The sequence below is a fragment of the Lagopus leucura genome, unplaced genomic scaffold (assembly GCF_019238085.1).
Source record: "Lagopus leucura isolate 7727_CA_CO unplaced genomic scaffold, USGS_WTPT01 Super-Scaffold_100050, whole genome shotgun sequence".
Lineage (NCBI taxonomy): Eukaryota > Metazoa > Chordata > Aves > Galliformes > Phasianidae > Lagopus > Lagopus leucura.
In genome coordinates, this window is record NW_024962296.1 from 455,555 (window position 1) to 478,988 (window position 23,434).

Genomic DNA, 23,434 nt, shown 5'->3' on the forward strand with positions numbered 1-23,434 from the left:
GGTCACAAGCTTAGGATGCCCTATTTTAGAAACCATCCGACCTTTTCATCACTATAATCCCACCAAGCACATTCATATCAATGCAGTGTGTAGATTCAAAACCCTTCCATGTTTCCTACTTTCATACCTCTGTTTCAGGACGAGGAATAAATACTGGAGGTCTCATCTTCAGATTCAGGTCCTGAAAGTCCCACTCACCAAGCACATATTGCACTGGCATTCTGTGTCAGGCAAAAACAAATGAAAACACTCGAGGATTACACTTTGTAACATAAAAAGCTCTCACTACCATGCTTACTTCATTGCTAACCACACAAGCCCTTTGATGGTGGACATCTAGACGCCACTGAGGCTCTCAACTGCATGTGCAACACGCATGCACATGCTCCTTGAAAGCTCTGGTAGTTCCACTTCCACAAAACAGTGTCTTGACAAGCACTGGACTGGGGAAACTAAGGGCCAGTCAACTCACTTCAATCCTGAAAAAACTGAGGGAGCAAATAATCCTGGAAATAATTTCCAAACATGTTAAGAACAGAATGGATTTACTAAGGTGAAGTCGCTCCTGACCAGAGTCCTCTGTGTCCAGTGCTGAGCTCCTAACTACAGAAAAGGCATGGATGTACTGGAGCAAATCCAACACAGGGCCATTAAGATGACTAAGGGATTGGAGGACCTGACATACAAGAAGGGACTGAGAAAGCAGGGACAGACCTGGCTTGAAAATGAAAAGCTCAAGTGAGGTGGAAAATTCATCAATAACTACATACATCTGGTGGAAGGGAGTAAAGAAGATAAAGTCAGATTTTTTTGTGGTAAAATGTAAGCTGAAAGAAAAGAGGCAATGGGTACAGATTAAAATACAGAAAACTCCATTTAATCAAAGAACCACCCCCTTCTTTCCCACTCCTTTTTTCCCTCTTTTAGAGGAAACTCTCCCAAGAATGACAGTAAGATGATTCTCCCACCTTTCCAGTCGCTTGCAGCTCAGTTGCTGGATCTGCTCCTGCTGCACTGCTGTAAGCGGAGAGCGGAGCTTTTGGGAGTCCAAGCTCTGAAACTGAAGACAACATCACTTTAAAACCTGCCCACTTGTGCAACTTGCGTGTTGTCTGCACCCTGCAGGCAGAGCCAGCAGAACAACAAACACATACAGAGGGCACTCTTTGAAACCCCAAACGACAAGGAGAACCTATCTGCCTGTTTAACAAGAAACCTGTATGGCTGCAGTTTAGGTAGTTAAAGTGTAGATAAGATAAAGAATCACTCCACCAGTCAGGCCGTTATGCTAGTGTATATGTCATGGGTAACATTTCAGTCCCTGCAAAGAGAGCACATAGGAGATCCCAAGAACTTTACTTGCATTAATAAATTATATCCCACGCTCTCTGCCCTCTGAGGGAGGGAAAAGCTGTTCTAGCTCCTGTAAGTAAGATAAAAAGAAGTGTAAGATTAGTCCAAAAACATAAAGCAAGGGGCACACGCAGATCTTACTCCTTTTCCATGACTCAACTGTTTTTGCTCCCAAGACAAATGACACGATATATTCACTGGATTCTCGTGCTTCAGGGATCCCGTTCTTCTCAAACACCTTTTGCCAGTAGCTGACCACATCAGGGGCAGTCAGCAGCCCAGGTCTTACACTGCAGCTCTGTCTCAAAGACGACTGGTTGGAACTGAGGTTAGGACTTTGACTAGGTCCCACTGACACATACTGAGGCAAAAGCCCCCAGAACCTCCTGAAGAGTGAGGGGCTGACGCATCTCATTGTTGCAAAGTCACCTCCTGGTTTCCACGTGGGCTCCTTGTTTCTGTCAGCTGATCTAATCCATGAAGAGACTCACACAACACTCAGTGCACAAGCCACTTGGGCTAAGCACCACCTGATCACAATCAGCAGATGCTCCTCAGGGCAGAAGAAAAAGGTCACCAGGCTTGCAGCTCCGCTGGCCTAGAAAGAAGAGACAGAAGTACAACCTGAATGCCCAGAAGCCAAAGACTGCAAGTTCCTTTCTGAATGGAATGCAGACTGCTGCTCGACCAACACCCACGGGTACAAACCAGCTACTCACACCCTTAAGAGTAACAAAGGATTAACCAAGCTCCACGGGCAACGCTGAGACCACCCGGTGCTCGTGGCTGAGCAGAAGGGAGCGGGCCTGCAGGCACAGCCCTGCCGCTTGCCGCAAGCCACTGACAGACTGCTCCAGCATCGCGGGCCGGATCGCTGCACAAAGCCCTTCACTCCCTTCTGGTTCCTCCTCCTCCAAACTCCCAAGTCTCAGGCTAGCAGGTACGCTCGCAAAGGCTAATTACGTAGGTCAGCAGCCTGCCGCGTTGTCCCATCGCCAGGCTGCAGACAAGGGGGAACCACAACAGCTCACAGCGCGAAATCAGAGAAACAGAAACTCGGAATACGTGGGGCCGGGTCGGCTCCCAGCGGGCAACGCTGCAGCACGGAGCAACCGAAGAAAGAGTCAGGCCCGCGGCCCGGGACACCGCCACAGGAAGAAGGACGAAGGAATTAACTGCACTGCTGCCGGCAGAGCGCAGGACGAGCCTCCCGCAGCCGCTCTGCGGGCTCACTGACCCGAGGCCCGGTACAGGTCCTGCCCATAGCGAGCTGCCGCGGGCGGCAGCAGCCCTACCTCAGCTCGCTTCAGCTCGGCGACTCTGCCTCAGCCACTCAGCCACTCAGCCACCCAGCCACACGCAGCGCCCCCGGCCCCGCCACCTCAGCAGGGGGGGCGCGCCCACAACACGCTCCCTCACCTCAGCGAGGGCGGCGCGGGAGAGAACCGCCTCGTCGCCGCGCGCGCGAGCGACGGCAGCGCCGACCAACCGCGACTCGCGACCCGCGGCCGTCGGCCAATCGCTCGGGGGCGCTGGGCGGAGGGGCGGGGCTACCGGCCGCGAGGCGGTGGCGCGCGCCGAGGGGCCGGCCCGCCCCCCTGCGGGCAGCGCGGCCCTGCGGTCGAGGGCGCGGCCCCACCGCCGGCTGCGCTCGGGGGAGCCGCTTCAGCGTGCAGTGCTGCGTAAGTGGCGGCCCTGGCGCGGGCAGCGCGGCCGCCTCCGGGGAAGGGCGCGAGGGCGGCGGGCCGGGCAGCGGCGCGAACCTCGGGGCGACTCCGTCTTCGCCCGGCCCGGGACGAGCGGCCGTCCCGCGGGCGGCGGCCGGGCTCTGGGAGGCGGGGCCGGCCGGGCTCGGCTACGCGGCGCTGCCGGGAGGGCGGCGGAGGCCTCGCGCTTTGCGCCCCCGCGGCGCCGTGAGGGGCGGAGCGCAACCGAAGAAGCATTCTGCTTCCGTCGCCCCGCGGCCCGGCGCCGCGCTGCCCTGTGCGGAGCCCTCCCGGCGCAGCCCGTGCCGTAGTGCCGGCAGCGCGGGGCGCCCCTTCCTGGGCGGCTCGGTCGGTGAGGGACGCCTTCCGATCGGCGCGGTGAGCCGCCTCTCGCCACGCTGTTAGGCGGGACCGGAGCACAAGTGCCGTCTACCTTCACGCTGATTTAGAAACTCGTGGCGGTTCGGCGTCTCTCACCACCTCCTTCACAAAGTTGTGTGGGAGAGACCTGCGCGCCCGGGACGAGCGCCGTATGAGCTGACCGCCCGCTCGTGCTGCTGGCGGACCCCGCCCGGCCCCGCTGCTGCTTGCCTTGCACGATGGCTCTGCTTTGGTTGGTAGTGACAGATGTTAATCGTGCTGCTTAATGCAGCCGTGGACGGCAGAGAGGCATCACAGTAATGAGAAGTGTGCAATAACCTTGCCCAGAATAGAACAGTGGAGCTGAACAACGGCTCATTTATCTTTGCAGGCACATCTTTTTCTATTCAGAGCTCATTAACCCATGTCCCTTTGCATTCCAGTTTGGAGATGTAATGTCTGCTGAACTACAGAAAAATGATCAGAAGTCTGCTGCGGTAGTTCTTGAGATCTGCACCGCTCTGCTCCAGAGGTAGTTGTGTTTCACTAAAGTAATTGTGGACCTGATGTCACATACAGAGATCTTATAAACGAAGTTGTGCAAATACTTCCTGTAGAATCATCCCATGGTGTTTTGCAACTCCTGATCATTTGCACAATAGAAACATGAAACAATTAAAGCCTTTCATGTTTTCAGTATGAGTGTATCTGTCAAATTGCACAACTCCAATCCAAAATGGGATCAGTTTTAAAATTAATACCAATAATTAGCGGTGCATGAGTAAGCCTGTGTGGGTGCTTTCATGGGAGACTGTAGAAATACCATCTTTAGTAGCAGATGGGGACTGGTGCAACCCACTGCTTTAAAGAAGCTGCCTCTGCAGAGTGCGTGGGCTGAGGGACAACGGAGAGGTGCATAGTGCAGTGACTTATTAATCACCAGCCACCACCACAGCAGGGAAGTTCTACTTCTAGTGGTGAGGTGCTGGAACAGCTGCCCAGAGAGGCTGTGGTTTCCCCATCCCTAGAGGTGTTCAAGGTCAGGTTGGATGGGGCCCTGAGCAACCTGGTTTAGTATTAAATGTGGAGGTTGGTGGCCCTGAGTATGGCAGGGGGGTTGGAGATCCTTGATGTCCCTTCTAACCCTGGCCATTCTGTGATACTTCAGGGTGATTTTTACTGGGTCCAAAATACAGATGTGTCAGAGCTGAGTGCCATTTTGATGGATGAGATCTCTGAAACTTTCTGTAAGTTGAAAGCAAAAGACGAAAAGAAGAGAGGTCCTGTTATTGTCGTATGGATGAAGGCTGCCTAGCTCATCCTGTAGCAGACTGAAGACAGAGGGGTTCTGAGACACTACACAGCTCTGCCAATTGCTGCAGGGAGGCCAAGCTGAAGTAGCAAGTGGTGACTGACCTCAGCTCAGTTAAGTGGTGACTAAACCAGGCAGGACGTTGGGGGCTCTCAGTACCTCTGAAAAATGCACTTAAAAAAAAATTGAGTGGGCATCTGTGAGCTGCTCTCGAAAACTATACTAGTTAAGCTGTGGAAAAGGTTCTGCCATCTCTAAGAGCTTTGCACTGTGCATCTGTTCTCATTCTTTCCTAGGAAGAAACTTGTGTGGCTCCTACACAGAAAAGCCATCATTGATGAGGCTGTGAGGTAGATCACACGTGAGGGTCCTTGAAACGAGGGGAAGCTCTCTGGTGCTGTAGCTGGCACCTGTCTCTTGAGTGGAGGGCACAGCAGCTTGGTAAAAGATGCTAAGAGCTGGCAGGATGAATTCCAGCTCACCTTCTGCACGTGACTTATACCACAGCAGCACCACAATAACCAAACCAGACGCAGGAACAACTCTGGATGCAACTGTACCAGAAACAGCTACTGTGAGCCCTGAGACTACTAGCTTCAACAGCACCAAAATCCCAGATGTGGCCAGCAGCGGACCCAGCATGAGCGCCATGCTGCTGTCCTTTGGGATCATTACTGTGATTGGGTTGGCTGTAGCTATGGTAAGAGACACTACTAAGTATTTCTATCTGCTGCGGGTGAAGGGTGGCAACGGGGTTCTAGGGCTGGTTTGAACTTCTATATTATATTAAAGTCATACCTAGAGCTGGTAGGAATGATGCTCCAGTATTTCTTCTGTCTCCCTGGGGTCTAGGCAGAGCAGGCTGCTCAGCAGGTCTAGAGGAAACCATAAATAACATTAGTATTTATTTTTAATAGCAACAGGAAGTTCAATTGAAATAAGCAATGGCAGACTGACAAGTCAGTCTGTTTTGACTTGTTAACTGGAACAGCTGCATTGATTTAAACCTTGTCAACACCAGCGTCCCATAGGAAAGTTCATCCAGCTTAACTTTTAAAGCAGGCCTGGACCCTGTTAATCTCTGTGGGCATGTCTTTTTGAACTGATGCAGACTGAATCCGTTTTTGCTAGACTCATTCTAGACTGCATTTTTGAGGTTCTCCTTGCTCGGGCATCAGCAGAGTCCTCAAGGATTTGCTGCATGTAACTAACCCTGCCATTAATCAACAGCTATAGTTCTGAGTCTGACAGACAATGCAAGCACTGCAGTTCTTTCAATATATAACTGGATCATTTACCTACCAACAGAGAATGAAGGTAGCAGCAAGCTCGCGTTCCTCGTGTGAGGAAGGGCTTCGCTAATACAAGCAGCAGAGGAGCCTATGGAAAGGGACTACTGCAAAATTTCATTGCAGACCCAAGGAGGAGTTTCTCCAAAAGCCCCTAAAGAGAACCTGGAAACACTGTCCTGGAAATGGTCATAAGTTCCCGAGAGCAACAGCCAGCGTTCGTAGTTCTCGGAACAAGGCTCTGGAGGCCAAAAGCCTCACTTTCCTCCCAGGACAGCCACTCTTACTGGCTGACACGAGGCAAGTCACTGAGCATGCCCTCTTTCCTTCTTCCCTTTGTACTGGGGAGGGGGTAACTGCTTCTATGCTGTAGGAAATCTTCAGGAGAATACTACAAAGAGAAGGTTCTTCAACCATTCTAAAACTGCAACATATGGCCTCCAGCCACTAGAAATCTGCTGAGCTACACTTAAAACACACCTAACATTCTGACTACTACTAACACACCTAATAGCAGGCCACTCAAGCACTAGTGTCAGCCTTGATGCACTGTTAAGCTTACACTGATGTATACAGAACATCAGTTCCAGTTGTCACTTCTGTCACTTTTCGCTTTCCTCTGCTTTGGTGCACAATGACATCAGACTTGCTATACCTCCTCTGGGTGCTCTCTACCCAAAATTCTTCTTCCCAGTTGTTCCCCATGCTGCTGTTTCTAATGATGATTTTCTTTCTCCTTCAGGTTCTGTATATCAGGAAGAGAAAGAGGTAAGTAACATCTCTTGTTAGCTGTAAGGAACTCAGTGTTTCAAAATCCAGGTAGGGCTACGAATTGGAGGGGAAGATGAGGAGAGTTCAAGGGAACAATCCAGCATCTGACTGTAAACAACACAGGGCAGGGGCTCCGCACTCCTGGTGTTGCCCACCTTTAGCAGCAGAGCTTCAAAGGCTCCTGTGGAGCTTTGAGAAGGAAAAACATGGTTGAGCAAGAGGAGGTTAGGGATCCTGCAAATTCTTTATGCTTCTTATGTTAGATGCATTAAAAGAGAGGAAAGGATTATGAGTGGATAAAGAAGCTGGAAACTCTGTTGTGAGAAGCGTGGGTCTCATTCCACGATCTGTGCTTTCCAACAGCTTGAGTTAATGATGCTGACCTTGCAAGGCTGAAAGCCTCTTTAGCCTCAGTCACAGCAATGCCAGCAGCATAGTGCAGAAATGCAGCTTCCTAGTCCAAGACTTAGTGTATTAATTTCCTTAAGCTCTTGGCGGAAAATAGAGAGGAGAGCAACATGCAGGAAGATGTTTCTTGATCCTTTCATCTTTGACAGCAAAGACGGTGGTACACAACCTTTACATATGGTACCTCTTCCCTGCCTAATTCCTTAAGGCAGGGCCACAGACCTTCAAGAAGTATTGCTGCCTGTTACAAAATTTTCAAGCCCAGATCTGGGTACTGCTCCAGGAGGAGCTGATGCTTGACCGTAAACATAGCTGCTGGAGATAATGGCTGTGTTGGCACAGCAGGAGTGTGTCATCCTAACACTTTCCAAAATAGATAATTGTGGTGACACTGCCGGTAACAGCTTGGATATTTCCCTCCCCTAACCTCAAAAAGCTCAGATACAGCTTAAGTGTTTTCACAGGAATATGTCCACCCATCCATCCTCCGTCACTCACCTGCCCAGTATTTAGGGAGACTCTCTGGGGCAATTTGTTATGTCTGTCACGTGAAGCAATAAGATTAAGAACAGTCTGCAGGCATCAGTCTCTCTTTCCTATTTATTGCATTTCTAATTATTATTACTTTTTTTTAATTATATATATATACACACACACACACACACACACTTCAAGTCCATAGTTGAAGTACTGCTCTCAAGTTGCTGGAGCTAAAACCAGACCCCTTCTGGCAGGCATAGTGTGATTTGACAGGGCTGGATGTCACAGGCAGAGAGACAGGGAGAGGAGTTGCAAAATGCACAGCCATTACATTCCACCCTCTTGTTTTTCCCAATACATAAGGCTTGTCCTGAGCTTTTAAGGTCTGCAGGAACTTAAAATCCAGTCCCTGTTTGACTCCTCTGTGCGTAATGCCTGCCAACATAGATTAGTGAAGGCAGTTGATCCCTGGAGCTGTTCTCTAGGCATCTTCCACTCCTTCCAGCTGTATAGCAGGTTCTTATCCTCCTTCCCATAGGATGGGAACATAAATGCTATCTAGCAAGCAGCAACAAGAGCTGAATCCCAAGAGCTGTAGAAGGAAAAACAGCTTGCAAAATGCCTCAGTAGTGGAGCAGAGAAGACAGCCTGAGCATCTGTCCTTCTGTCTATTGAGTTTTTCAACCAAGTCTTTGCTTTCCCTTCCACGGGCAGGTTGGAGAAGCTACGACACCAGCTCATGCCAATGTACAACTTTGATCCCACTGAAGAACAGGATGAACTGGAGCAGGAGCTCCTTGAACATGGGCGAGATGCAGCATCTTCCCAGGCATCACAGAGCAAGGTAAGCAGCAAGATAGTAATGGCCAGGGTGTTATTGCAGCCATTGGCTCCTGCCCTGCTGTTGATGATGTAGCAGTTGGATAGATCAATACACTGGGAAAGCTGTTACAACAAAGGTGTGATGACAAAAGGACTAGCACAATAGAAAGGTGCTATAGAGAAAGGGAAGAAGATTGCTTACCCCTATCAGAAAATTCCAGGTTCACAGGAGAAAGCTTCACTGAGGAAGCATCTCTAAAAAGAAATCCTCCTCCAGTGACAGTCAGCCCTCAAATGAGATCTAAGAGAGGTGCAGCCAGGCTCCACCCCTTCCTGTCACACAGCTGAACTGCCTTCACCTGTGCTCCCAGAGCTTGACTCAGTCCTTTCCCCACGTGCTCAATGCGTGACTCAATAGTTCTCATACAGATGAGGAGTTTCTGTGAAATTGTACTGTAAGGAAATCATGTGAGACCTCAAGAGGGCTCCCTTCACCTCACCCAGTTCTGGAGATGGGGGCCTTGAGAATTTTAGAGTTTAGGATGGTTTGAAGAGTCAGGCAACTAGGACAACAAGCCTGGGAAGGGTAAGTGCAGGCACAACTCAGCTAGAAGAGAGAACAATGCAATTTCTTCAGTTGACTTTGAGTTTACAGCAGTTTACCACCTAGGGCAAATGGGATGAATGGGAGAGGAGAGGAGGCTCCACTGCTTACAAAGTACAGAGGCTCTCTGGTGCCAGCCCTGAAAATAAGACATTTCCACCCAGTTTTAAGGTATATCTGCTTTGCTGAAGGCTACAAGTGTAGAACAAGGTGTTGTGAATGTAAAGCCAGTAGTTGTAACAGTTAACCACAGGTCCTGAGGAAGGCTGTCAGAAAGCCTCATGTTGTTATGGCATGGCACATCTGATCTTGGCAGGACTTCCAGGCCAGCCTTGCTGGATAGAGAGCTCTCACCATTGTTTGCAGTTAGTTTCATAGTGTTCTCTGTTTCTTTTGTCACTGCTATCACACACAAAAAGCCTTTCTCAAAGACAGAGCCAGCAGGGATAGTTGGAACAGGTACGTCTTCTGGCAAGTGGTGCAGCCTCCCCTTAGAGTAGACATGTCTCCTTTTTTTGAATTCCTCTCCAGATGTTCCATGTTGCTCACTTCTTCCCTTGCTTTTCCAGTTCCAGGAGCAGGAATTCTTCCCAACATGCCTCAGTTTTCACATACTTGACACTTTCAGGTAACCTGTAGCAAGCTTGGTGTGGGCAGAAGGGAAGAAAAAAGAAAATAAATACAATTGTAATTATAAAATTATTCACTTTGAGGGATGCTTCCCAACCTGCCAAAGAACATGCTGGAGGTGTATTAGAACATGGAAGATAAACAACATATTCCATACGCCATTTTAGGAAAGCAGAGGAATACAGATGTATGAAAGCAAAGGATCCTGTCCTATGAGCAGTATGTACAGGGGAAACATCAGGTTCCTCTGTCAGAGCACACAGAGGATTTCCCTTCAGGTAGTAAAGAGGGGAAATGACAAGGCTAGAGTTGAACTTAGAACAATAAGAGTGTATCCTCCCTGTGTAGTGCTTGGCCAGCAGAATACCTATGTTCCCTCTGGAGCTTGCTAATGCACAGATACTTCTACTGGGAAAGCACACTAGTTTAATGGCTTACTGTAGTGAGAGAAGCAGTCTAAAACAGCAGCCAAGGTTCAGTTTTTGGCATGTTTCCAGATCTTCTTGAGATTTCAACTCTTTGCATGCTGCTCTTGCGCATATAGATGGTGAAACATACATGGCAAGTCTTTGCAATCCTAGAAAACCTACACTCAGTAATCCATGATGTGAGCATTTTAAATTGGCATGGATGTGTTGATTTGTTCTCTGGCTTATTGTATTTTTCTTATAGCCTTGTTGATGCCATGTTAGTATATCAGCCCCACCTTAAGAGTAGAGAAGAATAAAAAAGAGAGTAATAGAACAGAATAGTTCAGTTGGAACAAAGGTCATCAAGTCCAACTGCCTGACCACTTCAGGGCTAATCACGAGTTAACATACATTAACATACTGCATTGTCCAAATGCCTCTTGAATAATGACAGGCCGTGGGGCACCAATCCTGTCTTGGAAGGCTGTTCCAGTGTTTAACTCAGCAAAGAAATTTTCCCTGCTGCCCCATCAGACCCTCCCATAGCACAGCTCTGTGCCATGCCCCTCCTACCATTGGCTCCAAGAACCAGTGTTTGACACCTCCCTCTGCTTTCCCTCCTTGGAGAGCTGCAGAGAGCAGTGAGGCTACCTTTTCCCCAGACTGGACAGCCCAGGTGTCCTCACAGAACATGCCTCCCAGCTCTGTTACCAGCCTTGCTGTCCTTAGTAAGGGGCTGAATCTAGTTACAGTGCTGCACAGCCTGTGCCCTGGGCCGTGCACCAAAGTAAGGCGGACTTGCTGGGTCTCATCTTTCACTGCTTCAATGCAGGTTCTGCTGACGAGCCAAGGAGCCCTCCAAAGACCCAGCCGTCTTGTGTTCACAGACGTTGCCAATGCCATTAATGCATGAACAGTACCTGCCCCTGCTCTGGGATTGTGCCGAGATTGGGAAGGATGGAGCCACCAAACCAGCGACTTCTCACGAGTGTGGCTGAGTCATGACTCATGGGCTGAGCCCAACTGGTCACGCTGCTGGGTTGCATTACAGATGGGCTCACGTGCTGGAAACAGTCACTGCTTTGGGAAGGAAACCCTTTACAATGGCAGTAGCAGTTTTAGGTGTGTCCACTACTACTACAAGGTCCTGAGCTGCCATGCTGCTCCAGGTTCTGGGCTGGTGCTGACTGACACCACCTACCAAGCTGTGTGCTTAGAAATAGCGCTCACTCTGTTGTAGATTAACTATCCAAGCACATCTGTGTGCTCTCTGGATCAGGGAAAGAGGAGAGATGCATGTTCCAGACAGCTTACCTGTTGGGTTTGTGCCACCAGATCCGAACGAGAACAGTGAATGAGCCTCTGTGCAGCGACCGCAGCATTGGCAGACCCTGGAAGGGTGGCTGGTGGCAAAGCCTCCTCCTTCAGCTGGGGAAACTGATGGTTCTAGCTGAGTGGTAAATTGGAGGCACATACCATGGAGGCACAGGGGAAAACACAAACCATGGGCTTTTCCCCTTGTGGCTTGTGTGATGCTGACAAATGTGTGCCTGGGCTGGCACTGCAGCATGGGGAATTTGCTAGTTCTAAAATGTGAAATGGTGAACATCTGGCTGGTAACACCCTAGCTGAGGAAGTGGCTGAATATCCCAAATTAAGGCTGCCGTGTAGAAGGAGGAGAAACCACACAGCTGGAGGCAGGGCTGCCATGTCTGGCTACATGACTCCCTGCTGCTGACCTAGGAATGGTGGTGCCTGAGCCAGAGAGAGGAGTCAAGCAGAAGTGGGGCTGTGGTACCGTGTGTCCTACCTGCTTCAGCTCAGGGAAGTTTTATCAAGCAGAGAGAATATTAAACCTTAAACTTTTTTCTTTTGAATGAAGAAAATCAGGTCTTAGCTCTACATTACAATGTCTGCCCAGAGGTGGCTGAACATCTGGTTACTTCCTTACCTGATTGACCTGCAGAGCCTTCTTCCTGCTGAAGGAAACAAAGTTTTGTGTTAACCTCTGCTTGCGCTACTTGCTAATGCAGAAGGTGGGTCTTGACAGGTAAGCCAGTAGTTCTCCAGTAAGCCTGAAACACCTCTCAGCCAGTATTCCATCAGGGCTGTGGGAAGGAGTGCAATAGGGGTCTCTGGCCATTTTGGCGTGCAGGATGAGCGCTGTTCTCTGCAGCGTTTTTGGTGGCCACCAGCCCAGGGTGCTACTGGCCAGCACAGAGACTAGGGAATGGCGGCAGGATCCAGGCTGTGCTCTCACAGTGCAAACACAGAGCATGGCAGAAAGGACTATGGAGGGTCCAATATGGCAATCTGCAGAGATTGTCTCTCACTCCTAGATGGGTGGTGGCTTGATGTCCCTGGAGGTGAATGCACAAATCAGACTGTTTCACTGCTGTGTTCATGGTGCTCTGCACGCACAGCCTGCACACAAGCATCAGTGCCCAGCTATGTACTGATCACTACTGATATTTTTGTTTGGTTTTGCTTTTTGTTTGTTTGTTTGTTTGTTTGTTTTTTGCAGCACCTGCTTTTGTCAGATCCTATTCCATCCACAGCATGAGTTAAAAGGGAATCAGGGCCAGCCAAAATTTGAATGCAGATCTAAAGGTGAGCTTTTCATAAGGAGGTGTTTCACTAGTGGCAATTCAGGTAAAATGCTTTGTTGCAAGTTTGGGCCTCCAAGCTAGTTTTGTTCTCCTAAGTGCTGTATTTTGCTCCCCACTGTGATTTTTCTTCTTTTGAACCCTTTTCTGGACACATGCCACTGACCCCGCAGCGAACAGCTCACTAGCCCTGCCTTGATTGACCCAGCTTCCCTTCTGACATTTTTGCGGGACTAAGTTGCTTTAATTTTTCAGTCTCTCTCTCTTTTAAAAACCAGAGAGCTATGAAAGGGAAGTATAAAAGTGTCAGTACCCGTAGAAAATGGCCTGTCCTCAAGGCCTGGTAAGGTATGGCAGGAGACATTCCCAGGCTGCTGGTGTTGGCACTCTAGGGAGGTTGTTGGAAGGAGGGTGTGGGTACAAATACTCCATGTAATCTGAATTTGGAGGCCACTGTTTTTGGGCCTTCCCAGAGGTTATGCTTGTGTGAGCAGCTAAAAAAGCAGACCCGTTCCTCTAGCCCTAGCTTCCGTTTCTTTATCGCCTCCAAGTGCTCACTGAGAACAGCCAGCTGCAGAGACATTACATTCCTCCCTTCAGCAGCAGGCACTCATTGCCTGTCACCCTCCTGTGCTCTGCAGCAGGGCAGGGACATGACTGGTGGCATTGGTGCATGGCTATCCCAACCTGCCAGCATTCGATCCCTCTAATTCTGGGATGGAAACTTGTGTTGGTGTTGTCATTATACACTCCAGAAAGGGCAACCTAAGCTGGGCTGTTTCCTCAGACCACTGCGCAGTGCTGAGCAGTGCATCTGCCAGCTGCAGTACAAAACCTCACACCTCATTCTGCATCAGTGCTGAGATAAAGCTTGTATAACAAACACTCCTGCAGGGGAATTCTCTTCAACTCTTCTTCCTGCTGCAGTAGGTTTTGTCCTGTGACAACTGCCCTTGGGTTAAAGAAGTATGGAAAATAAGACTAGAAGAATATCATGGATATTTGCTGGGCTTGTACTGGAGTATTCTTTTAGTTCAGTAGCACCTTCGCTCACAGTTCTTGGAAGTGTATGTGCAACCTAGCAGAAGCATTATGATGTAATTGAATTCAAGTATTCTGTGTTTTAAGCATTGAAATATAATGAAAGAATTTACATGAAATGTTGTGTGATTTTCTTTTTTCCCTGCTTACATTTTCTGGGGAAAACTGGAGTGTATCCCCAGTACCTGTTGGTAAATTTGTACATAGTGAATTCCCCTCTTCTTTCAAAGTCTGAAGGAAACATGGAAGGCTTCAGATGGCAAGCTCTGCAGTCAGCCACCTCTGAGTGGCATAGACAAAAGCTGTAGAGAATTCTAAGTGCATGGATGAAGCAGAATTATCCTGTATCCTGATCAAGCCATTCACAAGGCGCGGGAAGATATATGGTAGGCACAACACTTGGGTTTAGGCAGGGCGGTTTTCCTTGCATCATTCGTGCTGGTTATTGTTTTCTTATGGGTCTGTGGGTGCTCCGAGTAACTGTCATGTTTTATAATGCTTGGTAATCTGGTTCAGATACAGAAACAAGCGTGGCTAGTGATGTGAGCATGTGCTGAGGCTGTTAAACACAGAAGAGGCAGAGCAGATGCCTGAGGTACTAGAAGTTTTATACCTTTATTAAAAATAAACTCCAAGGTTCATTTGCAAATTGCCAACTCTTTTTATGCCTACGTCCAAACTGGAACCATTTATGAGAGTCTTAAAGCTTTGCTGGATAACAGATCTCTCATCTGCTCTGTTCTAATCCAACTGCAGTGACCTGTTTACGATTCAGACCCAAACTGTCCAAGCTTAGAAACACTGGAAAGGCATTTACTTAGAGGTAGGATTTGGCTGGATTTGGCTGCACTGACCATGTGACTAGCTATGGCAAAAAGAAAGTGTTGGTTATTTCAAATAAGAAAATCCAGGGTGAGACCCTATTTCTCTGAAGAAGACTGGAATTCCGCCTGCCTTTTGTAGGCTTTCATTCCAAGTCTCTGCATAAAAGTGGAAGCTGAAGTTATGGATTGGGATTTTGACTATGTGCAGAGTAGCCCAAATGAGCATGGAATTCTGCTTGCTCTAAAGCAGTTACATTTTCAGAGGCTCCTGTTTTCTCCCATGGTTTCCCAGCTGAGAGGTAGCAAATGCTGTATGTTTTGCTTCCAAGAGAAGGAGTACTTATATTCCCAACGCAATGCTACTGATCTGATCCCAGAGCATTTACTATCTGGCTGAGGCAGATTCCACCCCTGCACCACGTCACCAGCTATGGAAAGTTTGCCTGGTTTTCATAGGAAAAGCTCGAGTCATACAGATGCCAAACCAAATCCATTTAGAGAAGCTGAGATTTCAGTCCCTCGTGGTTGCAGTTACTGCTCTCAGGTAATAGGGCTCAATGAAGTACACAGTACATTCTTGAAAGAAAAATACTAAATCTGTCTCAATTACCAATCAGGCAAAGAAGTTGGTAAGATATCTTGATCACTGGAGTGCCCTTTGAATGCAGACATGAACGGCAGATGAATTCATGTCCACTGAAGATCAGTTTCCTGCCCTGAACTCAGAGGAGCAGTCAGCAGGGACAGACTCACACATGTTGTCCCAGCTGATGTGAGCAGGCAGCAGGAGGCAGTCTGCCTCATCCTGCGGGCTCAGGTCACCCCCTGTGATGCACCTGATCCCTGATTTCCCTGCTGTGGAGCAGGGGAGGCACAAAGAGTTCTCTGATGGGGTTTTCTGCCCAAACCACCAAACTGCATACACAAGAAACTACTGTTAGGGCAAACCTGAGAGCACAGTCACCGGGTCAGGCCCCTGGTTGATGCTGAACGGGGCAGATTGGACAAAGTGACCGAGAGGGAAAAAAAGTGTGTTTTTTTCTATTCTCTCTCCCCAGTCAGCCCTTCCTCTTAACTCCTATGCCTGCAGGTATTTTCTTGTATTAAATACATTCCTGCTAAGGAAACAGACACAATGAAAGGATAATAAATGAGCTCAATACATACCGCCATTTCATGAGTTTCTGCTATGAGCCGCCATAAATTTAAAGCCAATTATGTTCTGTTTAAATATTTAACACTGTAGAGCTAGCCAATTTTACATCCTGTCAAAGATAATTGAAATACCCAATTTATTCCTCTAATAGGCAGGCAGAGAATCCACCAGATAGAAAATACCGTCAGGATTTTGCTGTTTGCAAGGGGATAAGGGAAATATCCCCATTCCTCAGAACATAGCAAGATGCTCTTCGACACTAGAAGCATGAGCTGACGTGAGTGCTGCTGGCTGAGAGGTAGCAGCCAGCTTTTGTTTGCACAGCTGCAACACTAGAGGACCCCACAGAGCACATTATGCACGCAGGTGCAACGGTAATTTTAGTTGTAACCTGAAGCTCTGCAAAACAGCAGCCATTGAGTCACTTTGGTTCTCTACAGACACTCCTTGGAAGTGATGAAATCCAGTGGCTGTAACTAAGCTTTGTAAACATGTTCATGAAAATTGGTATAAATCCAGGGGCTGTGCCATGAGGCAGCAGCGAGGTATGGAAGATGGCCCTGAGCTGCTAGCACCAGGAGAAATATTTCAGAGTCAATCCCTGAGGTGTGTGTTGGGGTGTGAGCTTTCCTCTAAAGCATCCAAGTTGCTGACCACTAGAGCAACAACTGTAGGTAAGCTGGAAATGCCGTCAAGTTGGTTTTTGGTTGTTTTCTCCTTTGTGGTATAGTGAGGGGAGAACTCTATCTTTCAGACGCAGTCCCTATGAGCAAATCAACAAAATTTAATTCCTGGACTACACCATCATGTACCAGAGGTGGTATGATGTGAGTCCAATGGCCAGCTATGCAGATTGTTTTCCTCTCCTGTATGTGTATATAACTGAGACAACACCATCACCCTATTGAACTATCACTACCTGTGGCAGCTCAAGGCACTGTGTCACTGTAGCACTGTTAAAAAAGTTCAGTATCCTCAAAAAACGTACTACAAACTGAGGAAGGCATCTCCCTGAGATATCATTTGTTGTTTTGTCCCTTAAGTCTGCTTGGATGTTTGGGGTAAGCCAGCAGACAACAGAGGGAAAAGCGCAGCCAAAATCATCGCAGAGAACAATTTGAAATATGACAGTAAGAATGCTGCTTGCTTTCCTGTCCTCTGGCTCCAGCAGGACGTGAGCAGGCAGCACACTACTGAGCTGCGGCGGCGATGCTGCTCAGAGACCTCCGAACAGCAGCAGCTTTGCTGGGCTTGAAACCGTCTTTTCCAGTGATGCCTATAGGGAAAGATAATGGGAGACAGAGAGTTAGAGGTCTGCTCAGATGCCCTATTGCAGAGCCAGAGCGAGGTTAAAAGGCAGTAAGGATCTGTTCCCAAGCACTCAAATTACTTCTCAGCAGCATTTCTGTGCTGCTGTGCTGGCTTTAGGCTGAAGCCTGACGTGAATGGCAGCCCCTGGCAGTGTGCCCCTGAGTGGGGCTACTGAGAGCCTCTGAGCTACAGTCTTTGTGGATTTCCCTGGCTTCTGCTATGCAAACACACATGGGAAAATCAGAGCTGGATACCCAGCTGCAAAGGCCATAGGAAAAATAAAAGGCTAGCTCTAAAGCAGCTCTTCTTTCTTTGCTGCTCCAGGGCAGGCTTGTAAGTTTTGCACATATCTCGTTCAGCTCTTCCTGCTTCTTTATTCTCCCCAGAAAGGCCTGACTGAAAGGCAGGGAGGTGGCCATTGTTTATTTTGGGAATTCTTTTTAATGCTGCAGACACGAAGTTGGGACAAATGCCTTTCCCCACTGAGAGCTGTGCAGGACCAGTCTGCAGGACCAGGAGGCACACAGCTCCTCTGGGCCCTCCCACAGCATGGGGACTCAAAGCCCGTACCTGAAAGGAAAAAGCAAACTGATCAACCCCACAGTAGCTAGAAGCTCTGTCTGTGCCCAGAGCAGAAGACCATGCTGCAGGCTCCTAGTAGCAGATCTCAGGGCAGCATGAGAAGCAGTGATAAGCAAGTTAAGCCTAGACCCACAGAGACCACAGTGATGCTGCTTCATCACATCTGGTCCTACCTCAGTGCAAAGGAGGGAAGCATGCTCACGCTGCTGCCCAGACTGCAGGGAGAAGGAACATTCACACAGGCTGTGGATTTGGGTCATGCCCAAGCATTGGAAGGTGCTGTGGGTGAGCTCCCCGCCCACAGCCCTGCTGCTGTCAGTGCACAGCTGGGTGGCAGGAAGCGATATGGGAGTGGGAGCCCCAGAGGAAGCTGAACTGAGCAGCTGAGGCCAACTGCTTCAGTTTTATCACATTGCATTTCCAGGGACTTTGTATGAACCCGGGGTTGGTTTGCCCGCCCGGTGTCAGTTGGCTCACTTCTCACACGGTGTGCTGCAGGAGCACAGGGAGCAGCTGTGCTGACCACATGGCAAAGCAAGGCAACATCTGCCCCTCCTGGGCTGCTGGCTCTCTGCCACCTCCCACTCAGGGGAAAGCACGTAATGAATCACCTCCTGTGATGCTCCCTGGAGGTAGGGCTCAGCTGCGTGCAGGTTTTGCTGGCCCTTAGTTCAGGGCAGCCCTCAGCAGCACGGGCTGCATTGAATTTGTACTTTCCCACGGCTGCAATGCAACTGGGGCTCTGGATGGTGCATCTGTGTGTTCCCAGGACAGTAACACCTGTTATTTGTCACCTCATCTCAGAGCAGCTCATAGCCCTGCCTAGAAACGCGCCAGTGTCATGACTGCTGTGCTGCTGATATGTGAACATCTCCCATGTGCTGTCACAGAGCACAGCTTGGAAGGAGAGATCCGACTACAAGAAACAGACTGGGACAAATCTGTAACACCAGCACATCCCAAATGCTGAGGGCTCTTCACAGTTTTAGGTAAGGTAAGACCTTCACTAGAAAGTGAGAGCCTGCTATCTTAACACAGCCTGAAGATTTCACTCAGCTGTACCACAGCAGCAGCCATTGCCGCAGATAAATTTATGTCAGTAAGAAGTCATATAGAGACTTTGCCCGTCCCCTGCTTTCTGCCTCCCCTTCTACTCAAGTAGTCACCACCAAATCAGATGGCAGAAATGTGTTTCCCTCCTGTGTTCCTGGAGCCCTTCCAAACACTCCTCTGTTGGTCAGATCTGCAGAAGCATTGCAGCCAGTGAGCGGCTGTGGGGACATGCGTGTGCTTTGCTAGGAGCACGATTCCACACTGAGCCCTGGAGGATCCAGGTTGTCCAATTTCTAACCTTGCATGGCAGACGCTGAGTTTGCGTCCATGTCACCGCTTCCCTGAGGGCCGCCTTCCTGAGATGCTCCTTGTGTCACCAGCTGAGGCTGTGAGGAGATACACCAGAACGAAAACAGCCATGTGGCATCAGTACAGGGAGACAAAATTGCAAATGTGCAAAGTAGATGCAGAGGATGATGCTTTCAATCAGTGCTATTTACACCAGGCTGTGCAGGGCTGGAGGCATGCCCACTTGACGTCCCTTCCTGTAGCCTAATGGTTAGCAACCCTGCATGTAGCGGGGGGTTGGAACTAGATGATCATTGTGGTCCTTTTCAACCCAGGCCATTCTATGTCTCTATGATTCTAACGCACATGAGAGCAGGCAGCAGCATCTGGTGTCCTCATACAATCACAGCAGGCTCTGAATGGTGCCTGAGTCTGTCCTGAGCCACTGCATGTCTGATGTGAGACTTTGAAAAGCCTCCCCAGTGTGGAGAACTGGTTTTTCAGCCTGGAAAACCCCTCTTATATTTCAGGACAGTTTCCTGTCCTGAAATGCAAAGTGTTTTGTCCTCTGAAAATTCAAAACCAAAGGTCTGCTCCGCTTCTTCTGTATTGGTTCCCCTTACCCTGAAAAAAAAACCTCTTCAGGTATTAAATGAATTTTAAACTGAGGCATCACAATGCTTCATTAAACAAAGTGAGAGCAAAACATTCTGAAGCATTACAACAAAAGAGTTGGTGTGGAAAAAGTTTCATCTTCTGCAAATTGGCATGCATTAAAGGACAAAAGTTTTTGACAGACTGCTCTGCATGTCTTTGTGTGCAGCAATGCCTTACATTACAGCTCTGGCACACAGCTCCATGAATTCAGCCCCTCCTAAGCCCAGAATGGCAGCTACTGCTGTCTGTAACAGCAGGGAATGGTGCTGCCTGTCCCACTGGTACCCTTAAGAGATGTCAGGTGCTGGGAAGGACTTCAGCACACCCTGGGTGCTTGCAGGCTGGGCACCCCAAGCACTGCTCTTCAAAACCCACTCTGAGCAGGGGTTGGCACAAGTGGACCTCTGGTGGTCCCTTCCAACCCTAAGTACCCTATGGTTCTGAAAAGGAGCACAGGAACACACACAGTCCCTCACTGCCACCACCAGGCAGCTCTACCAGCAGGTGTTTTACAAACAGGCTCTGAAACCCCTCCCCAGACTTATGGAGCATTTACTTCACTTCTTTGCTTACCAGAACTCTACAGTAACAGAGCTCCGAGGCTGCAGCCTCCCTGCCACAGTTCAGCCTGCATCACAGTGACAGCTGAAGTGAGGACTGAATTTATCCCTCCCACAGAGCTCTGTTGCTTGCTCTGTTCCCTACCAGGCTGAGAACAGAACTGCACTGCTTCAATTGTGAAGGTTAAACCTTCAGGCTTTGGGCTGCTCCCAAACAACCTGTAAAGCCCTGACTTTCCCTGGTCCCTGGGAAGGACCAAAACCAGCCCCAGACTGCTGGTCTGCATGCAACCACCCAAATACCAGCCTCTACCCTGGCTTTTAAACAGTGAATGCATACTGCGTGGTGTTGCTCTGCTCTCATCAGTGCTCCTTTTCAGCACTAACACTCCTCTCCTGATATTTCCTCCCACATGAGCTGTAAGTTAAAATAGCTTCTAATGGTCAGCTTTTGTGCTTCCTGAAATTCCCGTTTGCCTCAGGAATCTGAAATTCTGCTGTAAAGCAATTTATAACTTCTGGTGTGTTGGAGACTGCTTGGACTCCAGTGAGTGGACTCCACAAGCACTGACAAACCTCTCATTCATGAGAAGGTTTCAGACCACAAGGCCTTCAGGGAACACCTCTCTGTTTATTTTTAAAGTGATACCTTCAATCCACGTAACCTGGGGAACAAGAGGCATGGCTCCCAGCTGCACACCTCTGGATTGCTGCAGTGAGTGCACAGTGTGGCTTTGGCCTGCAATTCTCTGTGGTAACAACTGTGCAATAAATAAAGTTTGTGAGATTTGTGTGGCTTTGTCTGCGTTTTGTTTTGGTTTATAAATCACCTGCAAAGAGAGATCCCAGGCCATTACTTGTTTGCAGGACTGAATATCCCTATTGATTATAAGCGTAGGTTTTTTTTCAAGCCTTTATCTTCCAGCTACCGATTCTCACTAATCTTTTGCTGGCTGCAGAGAAGAGCCTCCTGCTGGCCCCACTCACCGTTTTGTCACTACATTTCCGTTTTTAATTCTTTTTTTTCCACTTTTTTTTTTTAAAATTTTTTTTTAATTCTAAGTTTCTTGTTTAGAAACAAACAGACATGCTGAGCAATCACTGCAGTGTTTCAGGACTCCTGAGATGACAGCCCCTGTGCCTCAGAATGGAATCTGTGCCCTGGGAAACTGCTGTGATGGACTGACACGTCCTGAGCACAGCAGCTCTCCCAGCCTGCTATGGGAGCTGAGCCATGGACTGGGGCACTGCAAGGGCACTCAGAGCTTCCCACATGTGTGAGGCCACCCAGGCCAGCTCAGCTCTGTGTCACTGCAGAGAGACTGAGAAGAACAAACACAGCAGAACCTCCCACTACCACCCAAAGCTCTGTACCTGGAAGAGAGGAGAAGGACTGAGAACTGCACTCACCCACTTGCGGGGCCTTCCTCGGGGCCTCTTCCCAGCAGGAGGTTCTACCTACATTGAAAACAACAGATATATTTTCATCTCTTGCATCTGCTGGGCACCACCATTAATACACTTCACTCGGACGAAGTGAACTCTGCACAATGATCTTGCAGGACAAGCAGCAGAAGCAGCCAAGGCTGGAGGAGGACAGCTGTGGAGGAAGCGCCTACCAAATCGCGCTGATTGTACATGGAAACCATGCAGCACAAAAGCAGTGAAGTGCTGAGCAGGCAGCAGCAGCACGGGAGGGCTGGGGCAGCTTGGACAAAGGTCGCAGAACTGGTAGGTCTAACAGCAGCAGCTGACAGTAAACCAAAATAGGGGCAACCTTTCCCTGGCCGTCAAGAGAAACCTCCCCACTTGTCCCTCTCATACAGCCAGCATCTCTCCTCCCCTTGCTAAAGCACACAAGCCACTTGCTGTTACCATTTGTCCAGTTACAGTGCTCATTTTCTTGCTTCCTTTTGGCCTTCCTCGTGGCTTTTTCTCTGGCAGTGAGCCCACAGCATCATCCTGCAACAAAGAGAAAATTCAGCAGGGTCACACCTGATAAACCTATCTGGTTGTCTCTGCTTTTCCTGATGCTGAAACACATTTACCACTAATTTCATGTACATTTTGTCTTGGTGAAATGGATGAGTTGCTAGGATCCCGACCACAGCATCTGGAACAGGGCCAGAGCAGCCTGTGCACCAACTACCGGTGCAGAAACAGAGGGCTGTGACACCTGAAAGTCTCCAGACTGCAGCAGAGACCTGAGCAGCTCCTCCCATTCCACTCCCTGGTCTGAGCAGCTTTCCATGTGGACACCAGAACACCTCTGACACCCCAGGGCACACACACTGCTGCTTTCCTGAATAGCCTTAATATTTACTACAGAAAACCTTGGCTTTCCTTGCTCTTGGCCGCCTACAGATCCTACCAGGTTAACGCTGGGCACCTCAGGTAGACTCTATAGATGACATGCACTCACCTGTGGCTGTTTCTTTGGTCTTCCCCTCTTTCTCTTCAGGCCTTCAGTCAATGGGGAGGGACCAGGGTTCTCCAGGCTCTCACTGCTCATCTTGGCACTTTGCACAGTTTCCAGACAATAATCCAACAGCTTGTTTTCCCATAGAATAGTAAAGAGAAATTGTCTCCTCTTTTCTTCCCAATCTTGTTAAAGATTTTCCTCTACCTGCAGGGCTGGAGAGAGAGAATCAGGTGTGACAGCTTGCAATAGTTTTTATCAGCTGGGAGAGCCTGGGACTCAGCAGACATTTGGAAGCACAAGTGTGCTGTATAAATGTTAATGAACTGTTCTCTTACACAGCCCATTTCTTGGCTTTCTGGGATTTTTAGCTAAAGGAGGTGATTGCTACAGGTGAGTGAATGTGTTGGTGTCTGCATCTACTCTTCTCCTTTGCTAGCCAGATTTACCCAGGCTGGCAAAGATGTCTTCAGCTCTCTGAAATTTCCTCTTTGTAGGCTTCCTTGGTCTGGGGAGGAAGCAGGTGGGGGGCAGAGTGGCAGCAGGGAAGTCATAACCACCGCAGTCAAGAGTAAAGCTTCAGTTAGAGCTCCTGCATTATCAGATACCACAGCAGAGCACCTTACACCAGAATGTATTGGGGTACGAACAGTCCAAGAAGCGAATTTGGCTCTGGAGCTGCCTCCCCAGTTTGTTCCCTGTCTCTGGTTCAATAGGCACCATTTGGGCCACAGGAGTGACGAGGTGACACAGCACAGAGAACTGAGCCTCTGTGCTCACTACCTGCTTGTC

At 49.0% G+C, this 23,434-nt stretch overlaps 3 protein-coding genes across 16 annotated transcripts in view; 1 reads left to right on the plus strand and 2 right to left on the minus strand.

Moving 5' to 3' along the window:
• The window catches only part of HEMK1 (HemK methyltransferase family member 1), a 69,222-nt gene extending 66,431 nt beyond the window's left edge, over positions 1-2,791 (minus strand). For 12 of the 13 annotated variants that reach the window (XR_006181385.1, XR_006181384.1, XR_006181383.1 and 9 more), the window contains exons 1-4: positions 2,649-2,702; positions 1,514-1,951; positions 969-1,060; positions 128-221 (exon numbers count right to left, since the gene is read on the minus strand). Coding sequence is in view for 1 of the 13 variants with exons in the window: in XM_042885410.1 (XP_042741344.1) it covers positions 128-221; positions 969-1,060; positions 1,514-1,768 (441 nt within the window). In the remaining 12 variants the exon portion in view is untranslated. Of the gene's footprint in view, positions 1-127; positions 222-968; positions 1,061-1,513; positions 1,952-2,648; positions 2,703-2,772 lie in introns of those variants that run through there. The other variant, XR_006181378.1, reaches the window with a different exon arrangement.
• Positions 2,792-2,962: 171 nt separating this feature from the next.
• Positions 2,963-11,063, plus strand: CUNH3orf18 (chromosome unknown C3orf18 homolog). Its single transcript, XM_042885445.1, has 7 exons — positions 2,963-3,035; positions 3,863-3,951; positions 5,239-5,431; positions 6,763-6,788; positions 8,394-8,523; positions 9,675-9,733; positions 10,978-11,063. The coding sequence occupies exons 2-7, from the start codon at positions 3,875-3,877 to the stop codon at positions 10,985-10,987; spliced, it is 495 nt and encodes a 164-aa protein (XP_042741379.1). The 5' UTR covers positions 2,963-3,035; positions 3,863-3,874; the 3' UTR covers positions 10,988-11,063.
• A 3,348-nt stretch (positions 11,064-14,411) lies between these two features.
• Positions 14,412-22,911, minus strand: LOC122187694 (high mobility group protein HMGI-C-like). Of its 2 annotated transcripts, none has more exons than XM_042885444.1 (5): positions 22,646-22,911; positions 22,099-22,185; positions 21,634-21,681; positions 19,017-19,104; positions 14,412-17,048 (listed from the first exon to the last, which is right to left on the minus strand). In XM_042885444.1, the coding sequence occupies exons 1-5, from the start codon at positions 22,733-22,735 to the stop codon at positions 16,963-16,965; spliced, it is 399 nt and encodes a 132-aa protein (XP_042741378.1). In that variant the 5' UTR covers positions 22,736-22,911; the 3' UTR covers positions 14,412-16,962. The 2 variants fall into 2 exon arrangements, with proteins under 2 accessions (XP_042741378.1, XP_042741377.1); XM_042885443.1 differs by lacking the exon at positions 14,412-17,048 and adding an exon at positions 17,415-17,653.
• Positions 22,912-23,434: the final 523 nt, after the last annotated feature.

Excerpts from the sequence above, each read along its gene's own strand:
- CUNH3orf18 (XM_042885445.1), top strand. The coding sequence starts at position 3,875 with ATGTCTGCTGAACTACAGAAAAATGATCAGAAGTCTGCTGCGGTAGTT. Across the intron at positions 5,432-6,762 it reads TTGGGTTGGCTGTAGCTATG|GTTCTGTATATCAGGAAGAG; the intron begins GTAAGAGACACT and ends TTTCTCCTTCAG. Across the intron at positions 8,524-9,674 it reads CCCAGGCATCACAGAGCAAG|TTCCAGGAGCAGGAATTCTT; the intron begins GTAAGCAGCAAG and ends TTGCTTTTCCAG.
- LOC122187694 (XM_042885443.1), bottom strand. The coding sequence starts at position 22,735 with ATGAGCAGTGAGAGCCTGGAGAACCCTGGTCCCTCCCCATTGACTGAA. Across the intron at positions 19,105-21,633 it reads GAGGAAGGCCCCGCAAGTGG|CCTCAGCTGGTGACACAAGG; the intron begins GTGAGTGCAGTT and ends ATCTCCTCACAG. Across the intron at positions 17,654-19,016 it reads CTCAGCGTCTGCCATGCAAG|GTACGGGCTTTGAGTCCCCA; the intron begins GTTAGAAATTGG and ends TTTTCCTTTCAG.